Genomic DNA, 18,299 nt, shown 5'->3' with positions numbered 1-18,299 from the left:
CTGCTTGCTGCCGCACTACCCCCTCGGCCAGTACCTACTAACTCCGCCCCTGACCTCTCCCATGTCCCAGAATGCTACCATGGTCTCAGAGAAGTGTTTAACAAAGCAAGAGCCACATCTCTGCCCCCCTCACCGACCGATACGACTGTGCCATCGACCTCCTCCCTGGAACAGCCCCTCCAAGGGGCCGTCTTTATTCGTTGTCTGCTCCTGAACGAAGGTCCATGGAGGACTACATCAATGACTCTCTGTCCACAGGATTGATCCGTTCATCTTCATCTCCGGCTGGTGCTGGCTTCTTCTTTGTGGGGAAGAGGGACGGATCTCTTCGCCCCTGCATCGACTACAGGGGACTCAACGACATCACAGTGAAAAACCGTTACCCTCTCCCTCTGCTCACCTCTGCTTTTGAGTTGCTCCAGGGAGCCACTGTTTTTACCAAGTTGGATCTCAGAAACGCTTACCACCTAGTGCGGATCCGGGAGGGAGATGAATGGAAGACCGCATTCAATACACCAACAGGCCACTACGAGTATCTGGTTATGCCTTTTGGCCTCACCAATGCTCCTGCTGTGTTCCAGGCTCTAGTGAATGATGTACTGCGGGACATGTTAAACAAGTTTGTCTTCGTTTACCTGGATGACATCTTAATCTACTCCAGAAACCTGTCTGAACACACCCGCCATGTCCAGCAAGTCCTTCATCGTCTTCTGGAGAATTCCCTCTACGCCAAGGCAGAGAAGTGTGAGTTTCACGTCAAGACAGTGGCCTTCCTGGAGTACATAGTGGCAGAGGGAAGTATCCAAATGGATCCTGCCAAAGTATCAGCAGTCACGTCATGGCCAGTTCCGGGGAACAGAAAGAAGCTGCAACAGTTTCTGGGGTTTGCTAACTTCTATAGAAAGTTTATCCGGAACTACAGTACCGTTGCTGCCCCTCTCACTGCTCTAACCAGCACCAAGCAACCCTTCACCTGGACCCCAGCAGCCGACAAGGCCTTCAGTACCCTCAAGGTAAGGTTCACCTCCGCTCCCATCCTCCAGATGCCTGACGTGGACCGGCAATTCATTGTGGAGGTGGACGCCTCGGATGTGGGAGTTGGTGCTGTGATTTCTCAGTGGGCTGCGGAGGATAGGAAGCTCCATCCCTGTGCCTTTTTCTCACGTCGGTTGTCCCCCTCTGAGTGCAATTACGACATAGGGAACCGAGAGCTGCTGGCTGTGAAGCTTGCCTTGGAGGAGTGGCGTCACTGGCTGGAGGGGTCCACCATTCCATTTCTCGTTTGGACCGATCATAAGAACTTGGAGTACATCCGCACGGCCAAACGGTTGAACTCCAGGCAGTCCCGCTGGGCCCTGTTCTTCACCAGGTTTAATTTCACTCTGTCATACCGGCCTGGATCACGCAACACCAAGCCAGACGCCCTCTCCCGTCAATTCCAGAAGGATGACAACCCCTCCAAGGATCCTGTGTCGATTCTGCCAAGTCCCTGCATCGTAGCAGCTCTGACCTGGGCTGTTGAGGAACAGGTGCTGGAAGCTCTCCGTAACCAGCCCGGTCCCAGCACTTGCCCAGCTGACCGCCTTTTTGTCCCCGAAAACCTAAGGTCCCAGGTCGTTCAGTGGGGACATGACTCCCGCCTAGCTTGTCACCCTGGCTCCACCCGCACTTACAACCTGCTCGCCCAGAGGTTCTGGTGGCCCGCTCTGAGAAAGGATGTACGGGAATTCGTCCAAGCCTGCCCCATCTGCAACCAACACAAGTCGTCCTGCCAGCCCCCAGCCGGATTGCTGCAGCCCCTGCCTGTGCCCAGACGTCCCTGGTCTCACATCGCCCTTGACTTTGTCACGGGGCTGCCCCCCTTCAAGGGGCAAGACCGTCATTCTCACCATAGTTGACCGATTCAGCAAGATGGCACACTTCATTCCCCTCCCCAAGCTCCCAACCGCCAAGGAGACCGCCCAGGTGGTCCTGGAACACGTCTTCCGGATCCACGGACTGCCAAAGGATGTAGTTTCTGACCGTGGTCCACAATTCTCCTCCGCTTTTTGGAAGGAGTTCTGTCACCTGCTGGGAGCCACAGTCAGTCTGACTTCCGGATTCCATCCCCAATCCAATGGGCAGTCAGAGCGGGCAAATCAGGAGCTCGAGAAGGCACTGCGATGCATGACTTCACGCAACCCCCACTCCTGGTCGCAGCAATTGACATGGGTGGAGTACGCACACAATTCTCTGACCTGCTCTGCCATCGGTATGTCCCCTTTCCAATGTGTTTATGGATACCAGCCTCCTCTATTTGCCAGTCAGGAAGGGGAGGTTACTTGCCCATCTGCACTTGCGTTTGCCCGTCGATGTCGCCGCACCTGGTCACAGGCCCGAGCCACACTTCTCAGATCCGTTGCCAGCTACACTACCGGGGCCAACCGTCGGAGAATCCCTGCTCCCACCTACCATGTTGGTCAAAGGGTGTGGTTGTCGTCAAGGAACCTGCCACTCAGGGTGGAGTCGCAGAAGTTGGCACCTCGGTTCATTGGCCCATTCCCTATCATAAGAGTGATTAGCCCAACTGCTGTCCGGCTCCAACTGCCTAATTCCATGAGGGTGCACCCCACTTTCCATGTGTCTAAGATTAAGCCCATTCATGAGAGTCCGCTGGTCCCTGCTGCGCCTTGTCCTCCTCCTCCACGGCTCGTCGATGGTGGTCTGGTTTACACCGTCCGCCGCCTGCTTCGGTCCAGACGGAGGGGTAGGGGTCTCCAGTACCTCATTGACTGGGAGGGCTATGGACCTGAGGAAAGGACCTGGGTGCCAGCTAGTCGGATTGTGGATAGGACTCTCATCACCGCCTTCCACCAACGGCATCCTGATCAACCTGCAATCCGTAGGGGGCCGCCCCAGAGGGATCCCTAACCGTCCTGCCCGCTCGGCTTCCTGTCCTGTGCCTGATCCTGTCTCGGGACCTGTCCCATCTCCCCGACCACGGCCCTCCGGCTTCCTCCGAGGATGAGGGCGTTCGCTCGGACCGTTCGGAGGAGTTCTAGCCCTCCTCCGGCTCCCCTCCTCCCGCCCGGCGTGGTGTTGCTCTTGGGACTTCTGGGGCCGTCCCTTGGGGGGGTTCTGTCATGAGCCCTCTCACTCCACCGGGTTACCACCTTAATGTGTTTCCACTATCTTCCACTCTGCTCATCTCTCTCTCTCTACTCAGCCTAACGAGCTCCACCTGTCCCTGCTCTGCTCGGCTCTAATTACTCTGCCAGCTGCGCTGCATTACCCACTAACCTCTCCCAGTATTTAAAGTCCCGTCTCTCAGCTCTCCTTTGTCAGATCGTCTGCAAAGCTCACACCCGGAACCTGTGTGCTCGCGCTTCTGGCTCACCCTTGTTTTGTGACCCCGGACCTGCCTGATTCTTGGATACTCTTCTGCCCCAGGAAAACCAGACCTGCTTTCTGCCATTACGACTCCTGACTACTCTTCGACCCCGGTAACTCTGACCAGCCTTCTGCCTTGCTACAACGTATTTGGATTTCCCTTGAACTGTACTTCTGCCTTGTTTCATCCGCCCGTTGTGTCTGTGTTTCCTCCCCCCAGGACTTCTGGACCACCAACCACCGGCGTCATCGGACGCACCGCTGCCACTGGGGGGGGGCACAGACCCAGCACATTGGACGGGATAACCCCTGGAGCCTTCACTCACTCCCTACTTCCCTTTTCCCTTAAGTTTTAATAAACTTTCTGGTGTGACGCAATTGTGGTCCTCTTGTCGTCTGTCTGAACCGTGACACTTTCCTTTACACGGATCAGTCGTCCTGGTCCGTTTGCAGAAAAATAGCCCCAAAGCATGATGTTTCCACCCCCATGCTTCACAGTAGGTATGGTGTTCTTTGGATGCAACTCAGCATTCTTTGTCCTCCAAACACGACGAGTTGAGTTTTTACCAAAAAGTTATATTTTGGTTTCATCTGACCATATGACATTCTCCCAATCCTCTTCTGGATCATCCAAATGCACTCTAGCAAACTTCAGACGGGCCTGGACATGTACTGGCTTAAGCAGGGGGACACGTCTGACACTGCAGGATTTGAGTCCCTGGCGGCGTAGTGTGTTACTGATGGTAGGCTTTGTTACTTTGGTCCCAGCTCTCTGCAGGTCATTCACTAGGTCCCCCCGTGTGGTTCTGGGATTTTTGCTCACCGTTCTTGTGATCATTTTGACCCCACGGGGTGAGATCTTGCGTGGAGCCCCAGATCGAGGGAGATTATCAGTGGTCTTGTATGTCTTCCATTTCCTAATAATTGCTCCCACAGTTGATTTCTTCAAACCAAGCTGCTTACCTATTGCAGATTCAGTCTTCCCAGCCTGGTGCAGTTCTACAATTTTGTTTCTGGTGTCCTTTGACAGCTCTTTGGTCTTGGCCATAGTGGAGTTTGGAGTGTGACTGTTTGAGGTTGTGGACAGGTGTCTTTTATACTGATAACAAGTTCAAACAGGTGCCATTAATACAGGTAACGAGTGGAGGACAGAGGAGCCTCTTAAAGAAGAAGTTACAGGTCTGTGAGAGCCAGAATTCTTGCTTGTTTGTAGGTGACCAAATACTTATTTTCCACCATAATTTGCTAATAAATTCATTCAAAATCCTACAATGTGATTTTCTGGATAGTTTTTTTCTCAATTTGTCTGTCATAGTTGACGTGTACCTATGATGAAAATTACAGGCCTCTCTCATCTTTTTAAGTGGGAGAACTTGCACAATTGGTGGCTGACTAAATACTTTTTTCCCCCACTGTATATTTATCATGTTCATTATTAATACTGATCCATTATATTCTATCCAAGTCTATCCATATATTTATCATGTTCATTATTAATACTGATCCATTATATTCTATTCAAGTCTGTCCATATATTTATCATGTTCATTATTAATACTGATCCATTATATTCTATCCAAGTCTATCCATATATTTATCATGTTCATTATTAATACTGATCCATTATATTCTATCCAAGTCTGTCCATATATTTATCATGTTCATTATTAATACTGATCCATTATATTCTATCCAAGTCTGTCCATATATTTATCATGTTCATTATTAATACTGATCCATTATATTATATCCAAGTCTGTCCATATATTTATCATGTTCATTATTAATACTGATCCATTATATTCTATCCAAGTCTGTCCATATATTTATCATGTTCATTATTAATACTGATCCATTATATATATTTTTTCTTCTTACAGGGAAAAGAAGCGGCTGAATAAACAAGACCAAAGTCTGATCAATTTCCTTTGATGCATAAAATATGATTTTCATGGTGAAATGTTGAGCATTGATTAAAAACATGTTGACCTACATAAACATCCTTTGTGTCTGTGGACTTATTACTCAGAAAAGAGCTTTTTTCATACCATATAAATATTGTACTTTAATTAAAGGAGCAATCTGAGATTCAAGCAACGTCAATAACACCCCAACAAAACAGTCAATTTTTTGGTAAACAGCTGAGGGATGCCATACAATTCATAGACAGAGCTATGGATGCAAGGACTGACCATCCATAACATCAAAATAATTGTTTTAACCCTTTACACTCGGGGGTATTGGCCTGTATGGACAAGCCCAAATTGAAATGTTTAGAAAAGAAACAAATATGAGAAGCATATGCATAACCATGGTAGCAATTGAGAGAGAACACTTTGGTGACTGTGCGCAAAATTCTCATGAACAAAGTTCTCAGGATTCAACAAACCTAATTTTTGCATTTTAATTTTGTGCCAGATAATGCACACAATAATCTCATGTGGCCAGACTACGTGAAAATAAATTGTAATTGATCATCTAACCAAATTACGCAAGATTTTAGTTCTGGGTTAACCGAGATTATGCGCATATACATGGGAAAATAATGAAAAACGTGATATTGATTTATAAGTTAATTTGCATTTCCATTTTTTTTTAAATGCAGATATACACTTCCAATATGATTAGCATTACCTCCTGCCCTCTAGTGGTAAAATGACAGTAATTCACATTACAAACACGGTAACAGACATTATAAACACAGTAATAGATATTATAAACATGGTAACAGACATTATAAACAGGCAACCGGCTTTTGAAGGTTCAGATGGATAAATGTACCTTTCATGAAGAAAATAGAATAGTCTGATTAGTGCTCACAAAATCACAAAAACAAAACAATTAGCTGGCTCATTAATCCTAATTTATTTGATTGAAGAACACACTGTACAGTCTGAAAGACACTTAACGATAACTGAACTATTCATCGCATGGACAACATTTTCACAAAAAGTGCATTTAATATATGGATTGAATGCTTTTGTGAAACACTTCCTGTAGGGATGAAATGTGTCTCAGCACTAGATCCAATACATGGATTGAATGCCTGCTGTATATACTGGACATACTCTCAGCAGCTCTGAGGATCGGCAGTAAATAGTCTTTAAAATGGCTGACAAGATGAGGCCAATCTTTAGCCGTGTAGTGAAGTCGGTCTGTATCCAGGGAGGGGTAGTTTCTGTCTCCCCTTCACCTCGAAGGAGGTGTATGAGGGGGTGATGGTGTCGACGCGGGCCATACTCAGAGGGGGTGATGGTGTCGACGCGGGCCATACTCAGAGGGGGTGATGGTGTCGACGCGGGCCATACTCAGAGGGGGGTGATGGTGTCGACGCGGGCCATACTCAGAGGGGGGTGATGGTGTCGACGCGGGCAATACTCAGAGGGGGTGATGGTGTCGACGCGGGCCATACTCAGAGGGGGGGTGATGGTGTCGACGCGGGCCATACTCAGAGGGGGTGATGGTGTCGACGCGGGCTATACTCAGAGGGGGGTGATGGTGTCGACGCGGGCCATACTCAGAGGGGGGTGATGGTGTCGACGCGGGCCATACTCAGAGGGGGTGATGGTGTCGACATGGGCCATACTCAGAGGGGGTGATGGTGTCGACGCGGGCCATACTCAGAGGGGGGTGATGGTGTCGACGCGGGCCATACTCAGAGGGGGTGATGGTGTCGACGCGGGCCATACTCAGAGGGGGGTGATGGTGTCGACGCGGGCCATACTCAGAGGGGGGTGATGGTGTCGACGCGGGCCATACTCAGAGGGGGTGATGGTGTTGACGCGGGCCATACTCAAAGGGGGGTGATGGTGTCGACGCGGGCCATACTCAGAGGGGGTGATGGTGTCGACGCGGGCCATACTCAGAGGGGGTGATGGTGTCGACGCGGGCCATACTCAGAGGGGGGTGATGGTGTCGACGCGGGCCATACTCAGAGGGGGTGATGGTGTCGACGCTGGCCATAGTCGGGTCCTCATCAAACTCGAGGTTGATGTAGAAGAGTGCTACCTGGAACCAAAAAGGGTTCTTCAAAGGGTTCTCCTATGGGGACAGCTGATGAACCCTTCAAGGTTCTAAATAGCACCTTTTCTGTCTAGCGTAGGGACCGAAGGGCATCATAGGCTGAGATGAACTCAGCGTTCTTGACCCGCAGATCTGCAGTTCCAAAAGCTGCCGGAGACTAGGAATTCCACATGGGTTGTGCATTCTGGGTACAACAACAACAACAACGCCCTCCATTCACCTTTTATGGTGACAATAACGCCCTCCATTCACCTTTTATGGTGACAATAACGTCCTTTATTTACATTTACATTTACGTCATTTAGCAGACGTTCTTATCCAGAGCGACTTACAAATAGGTGCATTCACCTTATAGCCAGTGGGATAACCACTTTACAATGTTTTTTTTTTTGGGGGTAGAAGGATTACTTTATCCTATCCCAGGTATTCCTTAAAGAAGTGGGGTTTCAAATGTCTCCGGAAGGTGGTGAGTGACTCCGCTGTCCTGGCGTCGTGAGGGAGCTTGTTCCACCATTGGGGTGCCAGAGCAGCGAACAGTTTTGACTGGGCTGAGCGGGAACTATGCTTCCGCAGAGGTAGGGGAGCCAGCAGGTCAGAGGTGGATGAACGCAGTGCCCTCGTTTGGGTGTAGGGACTGATCAGAGCCTGAAGGTACGGAGGTGCCGTTCCCCTCACAGCTCCGTAGGCAAGCACAATGGTCTTGTAGCAGATGCGAGCTTCAACTGGAAGCCAGTGGAGTGTGCGGAGGAGCGGGGTGACGTGAGAGAACTTGGGAAGGTTGAACACCAGACGGGCTGCGGCATTCTGGATGAGTTGTAGGGGTTTAATGGCACAGGCAGGGAGCCCAGCCAACAGCGAGTTGCAGTAATCCAGACGGGAGATGACAAGTGCCTGGATTAGGACCTGTGCCGCTTCCTGTGTAAGGCAGGGTCGTACTCTCCGAATGTTGTAGAGCATGAACCTACAGGATCGGGTCACCGCCTTGATGTTAGCGGAGAACGACAGGGTGTTGTCCAGGGTCACGCCAAGGCTCTTTGCACTCTGGGAGGAGGACACAACGGAGTTGTCAACCGTGATGGCGAGATCATGGAACGGGCAGTCCTTCCCCGGGAGGAAGAGCAGCTCCGTCTTGCCGAGGTTCAGCTTGAGGTGGTGATCCGTCATCCATACTGATATGTCTGCCAGACATGCAGAGATGCGATTCGCCACCTGGTTATCAGAAGGGGGAAAGGAGAAGATTAGTTGTGTGTTGTCAGCGTAGCAATGATAGGAGAGGCCATGTGAGGATATGACAGAGTCAAGTGACTTGGTGTATAGCGAGAATAGGAGAGGGCCTAGAACTGAGCCCTGGGGGACACCAGTGGTGAGAGCACGTGGTGCGGAGACAGCATCTCGCCACGCCACTTGGTAGGAGCGACCGGTCAGGTAGGACGCAATCCAAGAGTGAGCCGCGCCGGAGATGCCCAGCTCGGAGAGGGTGGAGAGGAGGATCTGATGGTTCACAGTATCAAAGGCAGCAGACAGGTCTAGAAGGACAAGAGCAGAGGAGAGAGAGTTAGCTTTAGCAGTGCGGAGAGCTTCTGTGACACAGAGAAGAGCAGTCTCAGTTGAATGACCAGTCTTGAAACCTGACTGGTTTGGATCAAGAAGGTCATTCTGAGAGAGATAGCAAGAGAGTTGGCTAAAGACGGCACGCTCAATAGTTTTGGAGAGAAAAGAAAGAAGGGATACTGGTCTGTAGTTGTTGACATCGGAGGGATCGACTGTTGGTTTTTTGAGAAGGGGTGCAACTCTCGCTCTCTTGAAGACGGAACGGACATAGCCAGCGGTCAAGGATGAGTTGATCAGCGAGGTGAGGTAAGGGAGAAGGTCACCGGAGATGGTCTGGAGAAGAGAGGAGGGGATAGGGTCAAGCGGGCAGGTTGTTGGGCGGCCTGCCGTCACAAGTTGCAAGATTTTATCTGGAGAGAGAGGGGAGAAAGAAGTCAAAGCATAGGGTAGGGCAGTGTGAGCAGGACCAGCAGTGTCATTTGACTTAACAAACGAGGATCGGATGTCGTCAACCTTCTTTTCAAAATGGTTGACGAAGTCATCCACATAGAGGGAGGGGGGGGGGGGGGATTCAGCAGGGAGGAGAATGTGGCAAAGAGCTTCCTAGGGTTAGAGGCAGATGCTTGAAATTTAGAGTGGTAGAAAGTGGCCTTAGCAGCAGAAACAGATGAAGAAAATGTAGAGAGGAGGGAGTGAAAAGATGCCAGGTCTGCAGGGAGTCTAGTTTTCTTCCATTTCCGCTCAGCTGCCCGGAGCTCTGTTCTGTGAGCTCGCAATGAGTCATCAAGCCACGGAGCTGGAGGGGAGGGGACATAGAGAGTCAAAGGATGCAGAAAGGGAGGAGAGGAGGGTTGAGGAGGCAGAATCAGGAGATTGGAGGGAGAAGGATTGAGCAGAGGGAAGAGATGATAGGATGGAAGAGAAGAGAGTAGCGGGAGAGAGAGAGCGAAGGTTGCGACGGCGCATTACCATCTGTGTAGGGGCAGAGTGAGTAGTGTTGGAGGAGAGGGAGATAGAAAAGGATACAAAGTAGTGGTCGGAGACTTGGAGGGGAGTTGCAGTGAGATTAGTAGAAGAACAGCATCTGGTAAAGATGAGGTCAAGCGTATTGCCTGCCTTGTGAGTAGGGGGGGACGGTGAGAGGGTGAGGTCAAAAGAGGAGAGGAGTGGAAAGAAGGAGGCAGAGAGAAATGAGTCAAATGTAGACGTAGGGAGGTTGAAATCCCCCAGAACTGTGAGGGGTGAGCCATCCTCAGGAAAGGAACTTATCAAGGCGTCAAGCTCATTGATGAACTCTCCAAGGGAACCTGGAGGGCGATAGATGACAAGGATATTAAGCTTAAATGGGCTAGTGACTGTGACAGCATGGAATTCAAATGAGGAGATAGACAGATGGGTCAGGGGAAAAATTGAGAATGTCCATTTGGGAGAGATGAGGATTCCTGTGCCACCACCCCGCTGACCAGATGCTCTCGGGGTATGCGAGAACACATGGTCAGACGAGGAGAGAGCAGCAGGAGTAGCAGTGTTTTCAGTGGTAATCCATGTTTCCGTCAGCGCCAAGAAGTCGAGGGACTGGAGGGTAGCATAGGCTGGGATGAAGTCTGCCTTGTTGGCAGCAGAACGGCAGTTCCAGAGGCTGCCTGAGACCTGGTACTCCACGTGGGTCGTGCGTGCAGGGACCACCAGGTTAGAGAGGCAGCAGCCACGCGGTGTGAGGCGTTTGTGTAGCCTGTGTGGAGAGGAGAGAACAGGGATAGGCAGAGGCATAGTTGACAGGCTGCAGCAGATGGCTACAATAATGCAGAGGAGATCGGAATAAAATGAACTAAACATCTGGGAAAGGAGAGAGCGGGGCCTCCCTCACCACAACTCCCAAATATAACTCTCCCAACTTCCACCTCAGAAACTATAATTGTTGTAAACTACAGCAGTTCAATGTTTTCTAGGAATAGACTAACCTAGTTTATTCAGCTAGCTAACTAGGTGCAGTATTATTCCGTGAAAAACGTCCGGGCACCTCGTCATAAGACGCCACAGCCAGCTAGCATGCCGGTCCCCAGCAGCAGGGTTTAGCGCCAATACTCAGCCACAACAACCACCAGTGTATCAACACACAAGCAGATCGTTCGTGTCCGTGTCTAACGTTGTGGGTTAGTCCCGACAGCTTGAGCGAGTCCGTCGTCAACTTATTCAGCCAGTTAGTTAGCTAGAATAGTTAGCAAACTAGCTAGCCATTGCTTTCAGACAAAGAAGAACCCCTCCTTTCACGGCACGAACACACAGAGAGAGCCAAACTAACGTTAACTAGTCACTCATGTCCCGAATTCCTTGAGCGACTCGGGCTATCAATATGTAAAAAACAAAACACAAGTGTAGGTTATGACTTACCCCTAGCAGCTACTGTTAGCTAGCCAAGTGCAAAGCTAGCCACTGAATTGACTCAGCCAGTTCGCGTCTGTTCGCTCGGTCGTTCCAGCTATTGTTTACAAGTAGCTATCCAGGTTGCAACAAGCTTGCTAATTTTCAAGCACAGTAGCCACTTGCTACCTAACGTTAACGGTTCAGACAATGAGGTTAGAAAACAGCTGAATGGTAGGCCGTTATCGTATGTAATTATTGTAGGCAGCCAGCTGGCGTAATTACAGGCACTCTCAGGCGTGAAACAACTATACCGTTGCTAATAGCTACTCGCCAGCTAGTCCAGGTGGTGAGTTAGCTAGCTAGCTAGCTTCGTGCTACACCCGGCACCGCCGAATACAATACTAACCTACAATAACTACATACAACAACTACCCACAACAACCCACGATACCTACCTACAATACCTAACTACAATCTAAATACATAGTTTAAGCCTTACTCGACAAAGCCCAAGCTATGTATAAAGCCAAACTTACCCGACGCCGACGCCAAGCTTACCCGACGACGCACCTCACAGTGAAGGGAAGAATGAGCGCCACCACCAATCAGCCTCCACCACTGGGCACACTCACAGTGGCTATTTACTGTATCATTAGGAAATAATTTAAACATAGACTACAGCCCACACGTCTATGCAAAGGATGAATAGTTTATTAATATTTATTAATATTTAGTTTATCAATAGATTATTGTGTTTCTACGTCCTGCCTTGGTATAGGCTCTGAGATTAAATAGGTTTATGATGTCACGCTCCGATCCTGCCTTGGTATAGGCTCTGAGATTAAATAGGTTTATGATGTCACGCTCCGATCCTGCATTGGTATAGGCTCTGAGATTAAATAGGTTTATGATGTCACGCTCCGACCGCTCAGCAGTACTGTAGCCTATACATACTGTCAAATATTTTACATAAGCTACTGGTCTATTTACTGTGTTGGTAGAATGTATACATTTTTTTTTGCAGTAACTGATGCTGTATCTGGAAGGACTGGGACAGTTTGCCAAACAGAGAAAACAATGTCAAATTGTTGTGGAGCTGTCAGCGGAACGTTTGAATTCAACAATGTTTTGCACTAACCTAAATATGCTGGACTTCCCGCAAGTTCTGAAACATTGTCCAGGCTACTCAAAACAAATACATTGAAATTACAGTAGGCTACATACAATAGTAGCAAACATACTTCAAAGTAAAATATCAACTGTCTTGATGTTCACCACTCTAATAAAAAAAATCCAGGGTTAAAAACAACCCAGCGCTGGCTAAATATTGGACAGAACACACTTTGGGTTATTTTTGACCACCCAGCCAATTGGGCACTTAAGCCTTGATCAAATTGTTCCTGCAGTCTGAACAGCCAAAAAGCAAACGGAATCGGACGTTTCAAGACACTCTTCAAACTTTCTTCCTAAGTGGTTTGAAATCAGATACAAATCGGATTCCTGGTCATGCGGACTTGTGTCTGAACGGTCAAAGCAACTGGGAAATGTCCATGGCAGGCATCGTCGCCGCCTTAGCTTGCTACATACATTTGAGTGAAGGGAAGCATGAGCGCCACCACCAGTCAGCCTGCACCACTGGGCACACACCTGTCATTACATTGACAAATAGCATAGCCATGTCAGCAAACGACTGCTGTCTGAACACACACACAAATCCTATTTGGTCACTTGAAACTTGCTGTTTGGACAGTCAGTATTTCCAAAACGGATTTGAAAAGCAAAACTGATCTGAGCATTAAGGCCTGCTGTGTGAACAGGGCTTTAGTTGGGTTATTGAGCTATGGCCCACCGGGTCAGATCAGAAGACTGGAGGCATTGGATTAGTAGGGGCGTGGCTTTCAGATAGTTATTTTTTGGCCCGCCGTAATAGTAAATGTCATTCCGGTTAATCTGTTCTGTTGTAATTGTCTACACGTGTTTAGGTTGAGTTCCTCAAGTGCCTATAATTATCCCAGTGTTGGGATAGTTACCGCTTTATGGTATTTCCATAATAATGTTATTAATTCTATAATAATGTTATTAATATATGCAATGTACAAAAATATTGAAGGACAAAATGTATTTGCAGTGTACAAACATAACACGATGAAAAGGAATGACATTTACTCTGAAAGCCACGCCCCAAATAGGCCACGCCTCCTGGAAATAACCTATGGATTACGTTAAAAATTACCCATCTGCTGGGTCGACCCAGCATGAAAGTGAATAAAGTGAATAAAACCCCAGTTGATGGTAATCTAAAACTGTGACCTATTGGGGGCGTGGATTTTAGAGAGCTATTTTTGGCCACATGTAAGGGTAAATGTAATTCCTGTTCGTCATGTCGAGTTTGTACGCTGCAAATTTCAATTATCCTTCAATTTTTTTACACATTACATATTTTAATATAAATTGAATAACATTATTATTTAAATATTTTAACAAGTGCCAAAGGTTAAATAAATAAAAATATCCCCCATTTAAATACTTAGGCACACTTGCCTGCTTGCAATACAATACTTCAACCACTAAAAGGAAAGGACTTTCTCATGTCAAGTTCAGTTTTTATAAATGTCAACTTTTGCGGGGAAACTGGCTCACTTTTCTGAGCCCGAGCCTCGTAATGATGGTCATGATGTGGATGATTCTGGTCCAGTTGGAGTTACGTTTTTGGAGAAAGTGGACCCCTTGCCTTTTGGCTGATCCATATTGTAGTTTGAGGGTGGGTTGGATGAAGTTCAGGGGGTGCGGGCATTCCGCACCACGTGAATGGGGGGCAAGAGTTGTTACTTGTTTTGCTCTCAAGAACAGGGAGCCATTGAAAGGCGTGATTACTTGGGAAGCGGTATAGGTGATGTTGGATCATTCCCAGTGTCTGTGACGCCTGTAGTTTGATGCGACGCAGACCCGGTTGCAAGAGTGGTGAGACAGAAGAGTCACTGTCTGTTCTTTGACATTTTTGATGTTGAGTCTTTACCCGACAAAGTAATGGTTGATATACAGTGCTTTCAGAAAGTATTCCCCTTGACTTATTCCACATTTTGTTGTGTTTCAGCCTGAATTCAAAATGGACTAAAATATTTTTTTTGCACCCATCTAGACACAATACCCAATAATGACAAAGTGAAAACATGTTTTTAGAAATGTTCGCAAATGTATTGTAAATTAAATGCAAAAATATCTCATTGACATTAGTATTCATACCCCAGAGTCAATACATTTTAGAATCACCTTCGGCAGTGTTTACAGCTGTGAGTCTTTCTGGGTAAGTCTCTAAGAGCTTTGTACACTGGACTGTACAATATTTGCCCATTGTTATTTTCAGAATTCTTCAAGCTCTGTCTTGTTGATCATTGCTAGACAACCATTTCCAAGTATTGCCATAGATTTTCAAGCAGATTTAAATCAAAACTGTAACTCGGCCTCTCAGGAACATTCACTGTCTTCTTGGTAAGCAACTCCAATGTAGATTTGGCCTTGTGCTTTATGTTATTGTCCTGCTGAAAGGTGAATTCATCTGCCAGTGTCTGTTGGAAAGCAGACTGAACCAGGTTTTCCTCTAGGATTTTGCCTGTGCTTAGCTCCATTCCATTCATTTTTTATCCTGAAAAACTCCCCAGTCCTTAACGATTACAAGCATACACATAACATGATGCAGGCACCACTATGCTTGAAAACATGGAGAGTTGGAGAGTCTGTAATGTGTTGCATTGGACTTGCCCCAAACATAACACTTTGTATTCAGGACAAAAAGTTAATTGCTTTACCACATTTTTTGCAGTGTTACTTTAGTGCCTTGTTGTAAACAGGATGCATGTTTTTGAATATTTTTTATTCTGTACAAGCGTCCTTCTTTTCACTCTGTCATTTAGGTTAGTATTGTGGAGTAACTACAATGTTGTTGATCCATCCTCAGTTTTCTCCCATCACAGCCATTAAACGCTGTAACTGTTTAAAAGTAACCATTGGCCTCATGGTGAAATCCCTGAGCGGTTTCCTTCCTCTCCAGCAACTGAGGAAGGACGCCTGTATCTTTGTAGTGACTGGGTGTATTGATGCACAATCCAAAGTGTAATTAATAACTTCACCATGCTCAAAGGGATATTCAATGCCTGCTTTTGTTTTGTTTTGTTTTTCCCATCTACCAATAGGTGCCTTTTGTTGTGTTGTATTTGTATGTATTATGGATCCCCATTAGCTTCATGCAAGAAGCACCTCTTTTTTCTTTGTTCTTATTTTTATTTTTTATTTTTTTAGATCAGCTTTAATATTGCAGATAGATTGTAACTTCCATCAATGTCATTGTCTGCATCACTTCCAATCCCCCATATATATTTTTCATATATAGGTGCTTCAACAAAGTACTGAGTAAAGGGTCTGAATATTTCTGTAAATGTGATATTTCCGTGTTTTTTTTAAATATATAAATGTGTACAAAATTCTAAAAACCTGTTTTTGCATTGTCACTATGGGCTATTGTGTGTAGATTGATGAGGGATTTTTTATGTTTTTTATCCATTTTAGAATAAGGCTGTAACGTAACAAAATGTGGAAAAAGTCAAGGGGTCTGAACACTTTCCGAATGCACTGTAAATTAGGTTATTTGCATTACTTCTTCCAACGCTCCTGGGACAATGTACATTTTGCTGCAGCACTACAACGACAACTCAGCGACACAATGGTTGGAATTATCTGAGCAGGGCTTGGGTCATTTAATAAGTCATTGTCTCAACGCAGCCTTGAAATGCATGGACAGAGTCTGGGAGCCAAGATGATTTGGATGGACTCCGTCATTCCTGTAGAGCATCTCCTGTTTCCAGAAGGTGTCAAAGTGATCTATAAAGTTAAGCCAACAGAGCTAATCTTTTAGCCAGATGTGTAATGCCAGTAGCCTGCTGAATCCTTCACACCCGTGGCCAAACTATGGTACTGGGCCTGACATAATTGGCCGCTTTTTGGAAACTTTCACAACTAGAATCAGTTCTTTAAAAAACAATTTACAGGGTGCTCCCGAGTGGCGCAGCGATCAAAGGCTTGAGGCGTCACTACAGACCCGGGTTCGATCCCAGGCTGTGTCACAGCCGGCCGTGAACGGGAGACCCATGAGGCGGCGTAACTGAACTAAATGCCAGGAAAATAACCTCAACGTCAGCAAAACAAAGGAGCTGATCGTGGACTTCAGGAAACAGCAGAGGGAGCACGCCCCTATCCACATCGACGGGACCGCAGATGAGAAGATGAAACCTTCAAGTTCCTCGACGTACACATCATTGACAATCTGAAATGGTCCACCCACACAGAGAGTGTGGTGAAGAAGGCACAATAGCGCCTCTTCAACCTCAGGAGGCTGAAGAAATGTGTCTTGGCACCTAAAACCCTCACAAACTATTATAGATGCACAATTGAGAGCATCCTGTCGGGCTGTATCACCGCATGGTACGACAACTGCACCGCCCGCAACCGCAGGGCTCTCCAGAGGGTGGTGCAGTCTGCCCAACGCATCACCGGGGGCACACTGCCTGCCCTCCAGGACACCTACAGCACCCGATGTCACAGGAAGGCCAAAAAGATCATCAAGGACATCAACCACCCAAGCCACGGCCTGTTCACCCCGCTATCATCCAGAAGGCGAGGTCAGTACAGGTGCATCAAAGCTGGGACCAAGAGACTGAAAGACAGCTTCTATCTCAAGGCCATCAGACTGTTATATAGCCATCACTAGCCGGCTACCACCCGGTTACTCAACCCTGCACCTTAGAGGTTGCTGCCCTATATACATAGACATGAATTCACTGGCCACTTTAATAATGGAACACTAGTCACTTTAATAATGTTTACATACTGCTTTACTCATCTCATATGTATATACTGTATTCTCTTCTACTGTATTTTAGTCAATGCCACTCCAACATTGCACGTCCTAATATTTATATATTTCTTAATTCCATTCTTTTACTTTTAGATTTGTGTATTGTTGTGAATTGTTAGATACTACTGCACTGTTGGAGCTAGGAACACAAGCATTTCGCTACACCCACAATAACATCTGCTAAATATGTTTATGTGACCAATAACATTTGATTTGATTTGATAATTGGCCCAGCATCGTCCGGGTTAGGTGAGGGTTTAGCTGGCTGGGATTTCCTTGTCCCATCGTGCTGAAGCGACTCCTTGTGGCGGGCTGGACGCCTGCAAGCTGACTTCGGTCGCCAGCTGGACGGTGTTTCCTCCGACACATTGGTGCAGCTTGCTTCCGGGTTAAGTGAACAGTGTGTCAAGAAGCAGTGCGACTTGGCAGGGTCGTGTTTCGGAGGACGCATTGATCTCCACCTTCGCCTCTCCTGAGTCTGTAGGGGAGCTGCAGCGATGGGACGAGACTGTAACTACCAATTGGATATCACGGAATTGGGGAGAAAAAAAAGGGGGGTAAAAGTAAAAAACTAACATTATTGTTCTCTGACATGGTCCAATGAGGAGGTGAGCTCTGAAGATTTAAAATAACCTCCCTGGTTTTTGTGGTTGAATCTTTGTTTGAGATTCACTGCTTGACTGAGGTACCTTACAGATAATTGTATGTGTGGGGTACAGAGACGAGGTATTCATTCAAAAATAATGTTATTAAACACTGTTATTGCAGACAGAGTGAGTCCATGCAACTTATTAGGTGACTTGTTAAGCACATTTGTGCCAGTGGAGTAGTGCTTTGAGTGTTTTCCACAAAATTCTATACGTCGGAAGATCCATCATGGTGGCCTTTATGGGTTCTTGAGGCACATTCGTTCCTAGTAAAGAGAGGGCCCTACATACCGAAGTTCATGACTCTAGGTCAAACGGGGTCAGGGGAGTGACCTTGCAAAAATTAGCATTTTCAATCACTTGTTATAGCGCCACCATACTGGGTAGTTGGCATGGCATGGCAGGAGAGGATGTGGCCCACTGCCTTTTACCATATT

General features: G+C 47.1%; 1 protein-coding gene across 1 annotated transcript in view; it reads left to right on the top strand.

Annotated features, from left to right (window-relative positions):
* The window catches only part of LOC121560199 (myosin heavy chain, fast skeletal muscle), a 30,631-nt gene extending 25,264 nt beyond the window's left edge, over positions 1 to 5,367 (top strand). Inside the window, exon 25 of the mRNA XM_045219818.1 lies at positions 5,250 to 5,367. Within this exon, the coding sequence (XP_045075753.1) occupies positions 5,250 to 5,270 (21 nt within the window). The 3' untranslated portion in view covers positions 5,271 to 5,367. The remainder of the gene's footprint in view (positions 1 to 5,249) is intronic.
* Positions 5,368 to 18,299: the final 12,932 nt, after the last annotated feature.

The sequence above is a fragment of the Coregonus clupeaformis genome, unplaced genomic scaffold, assembly GCF_020615455.1.
Source record: "Coregonus clupeaformis isolate EN_2021a unplaced genomic scaffold, ASM2061545v1 scaf2780, whole genome shotgun sequence".
Taxonomy (NCBI): domain Eukaryota; kingdom Metazoa; phylum Chordata; class Actinopteri; order Salmoniformes; family Salmonidae; genus Coregonus; species Coregonus clupeaformis.
This window is presented reverse-complemented; position numbering and strand designations above follow the sequence as displayed.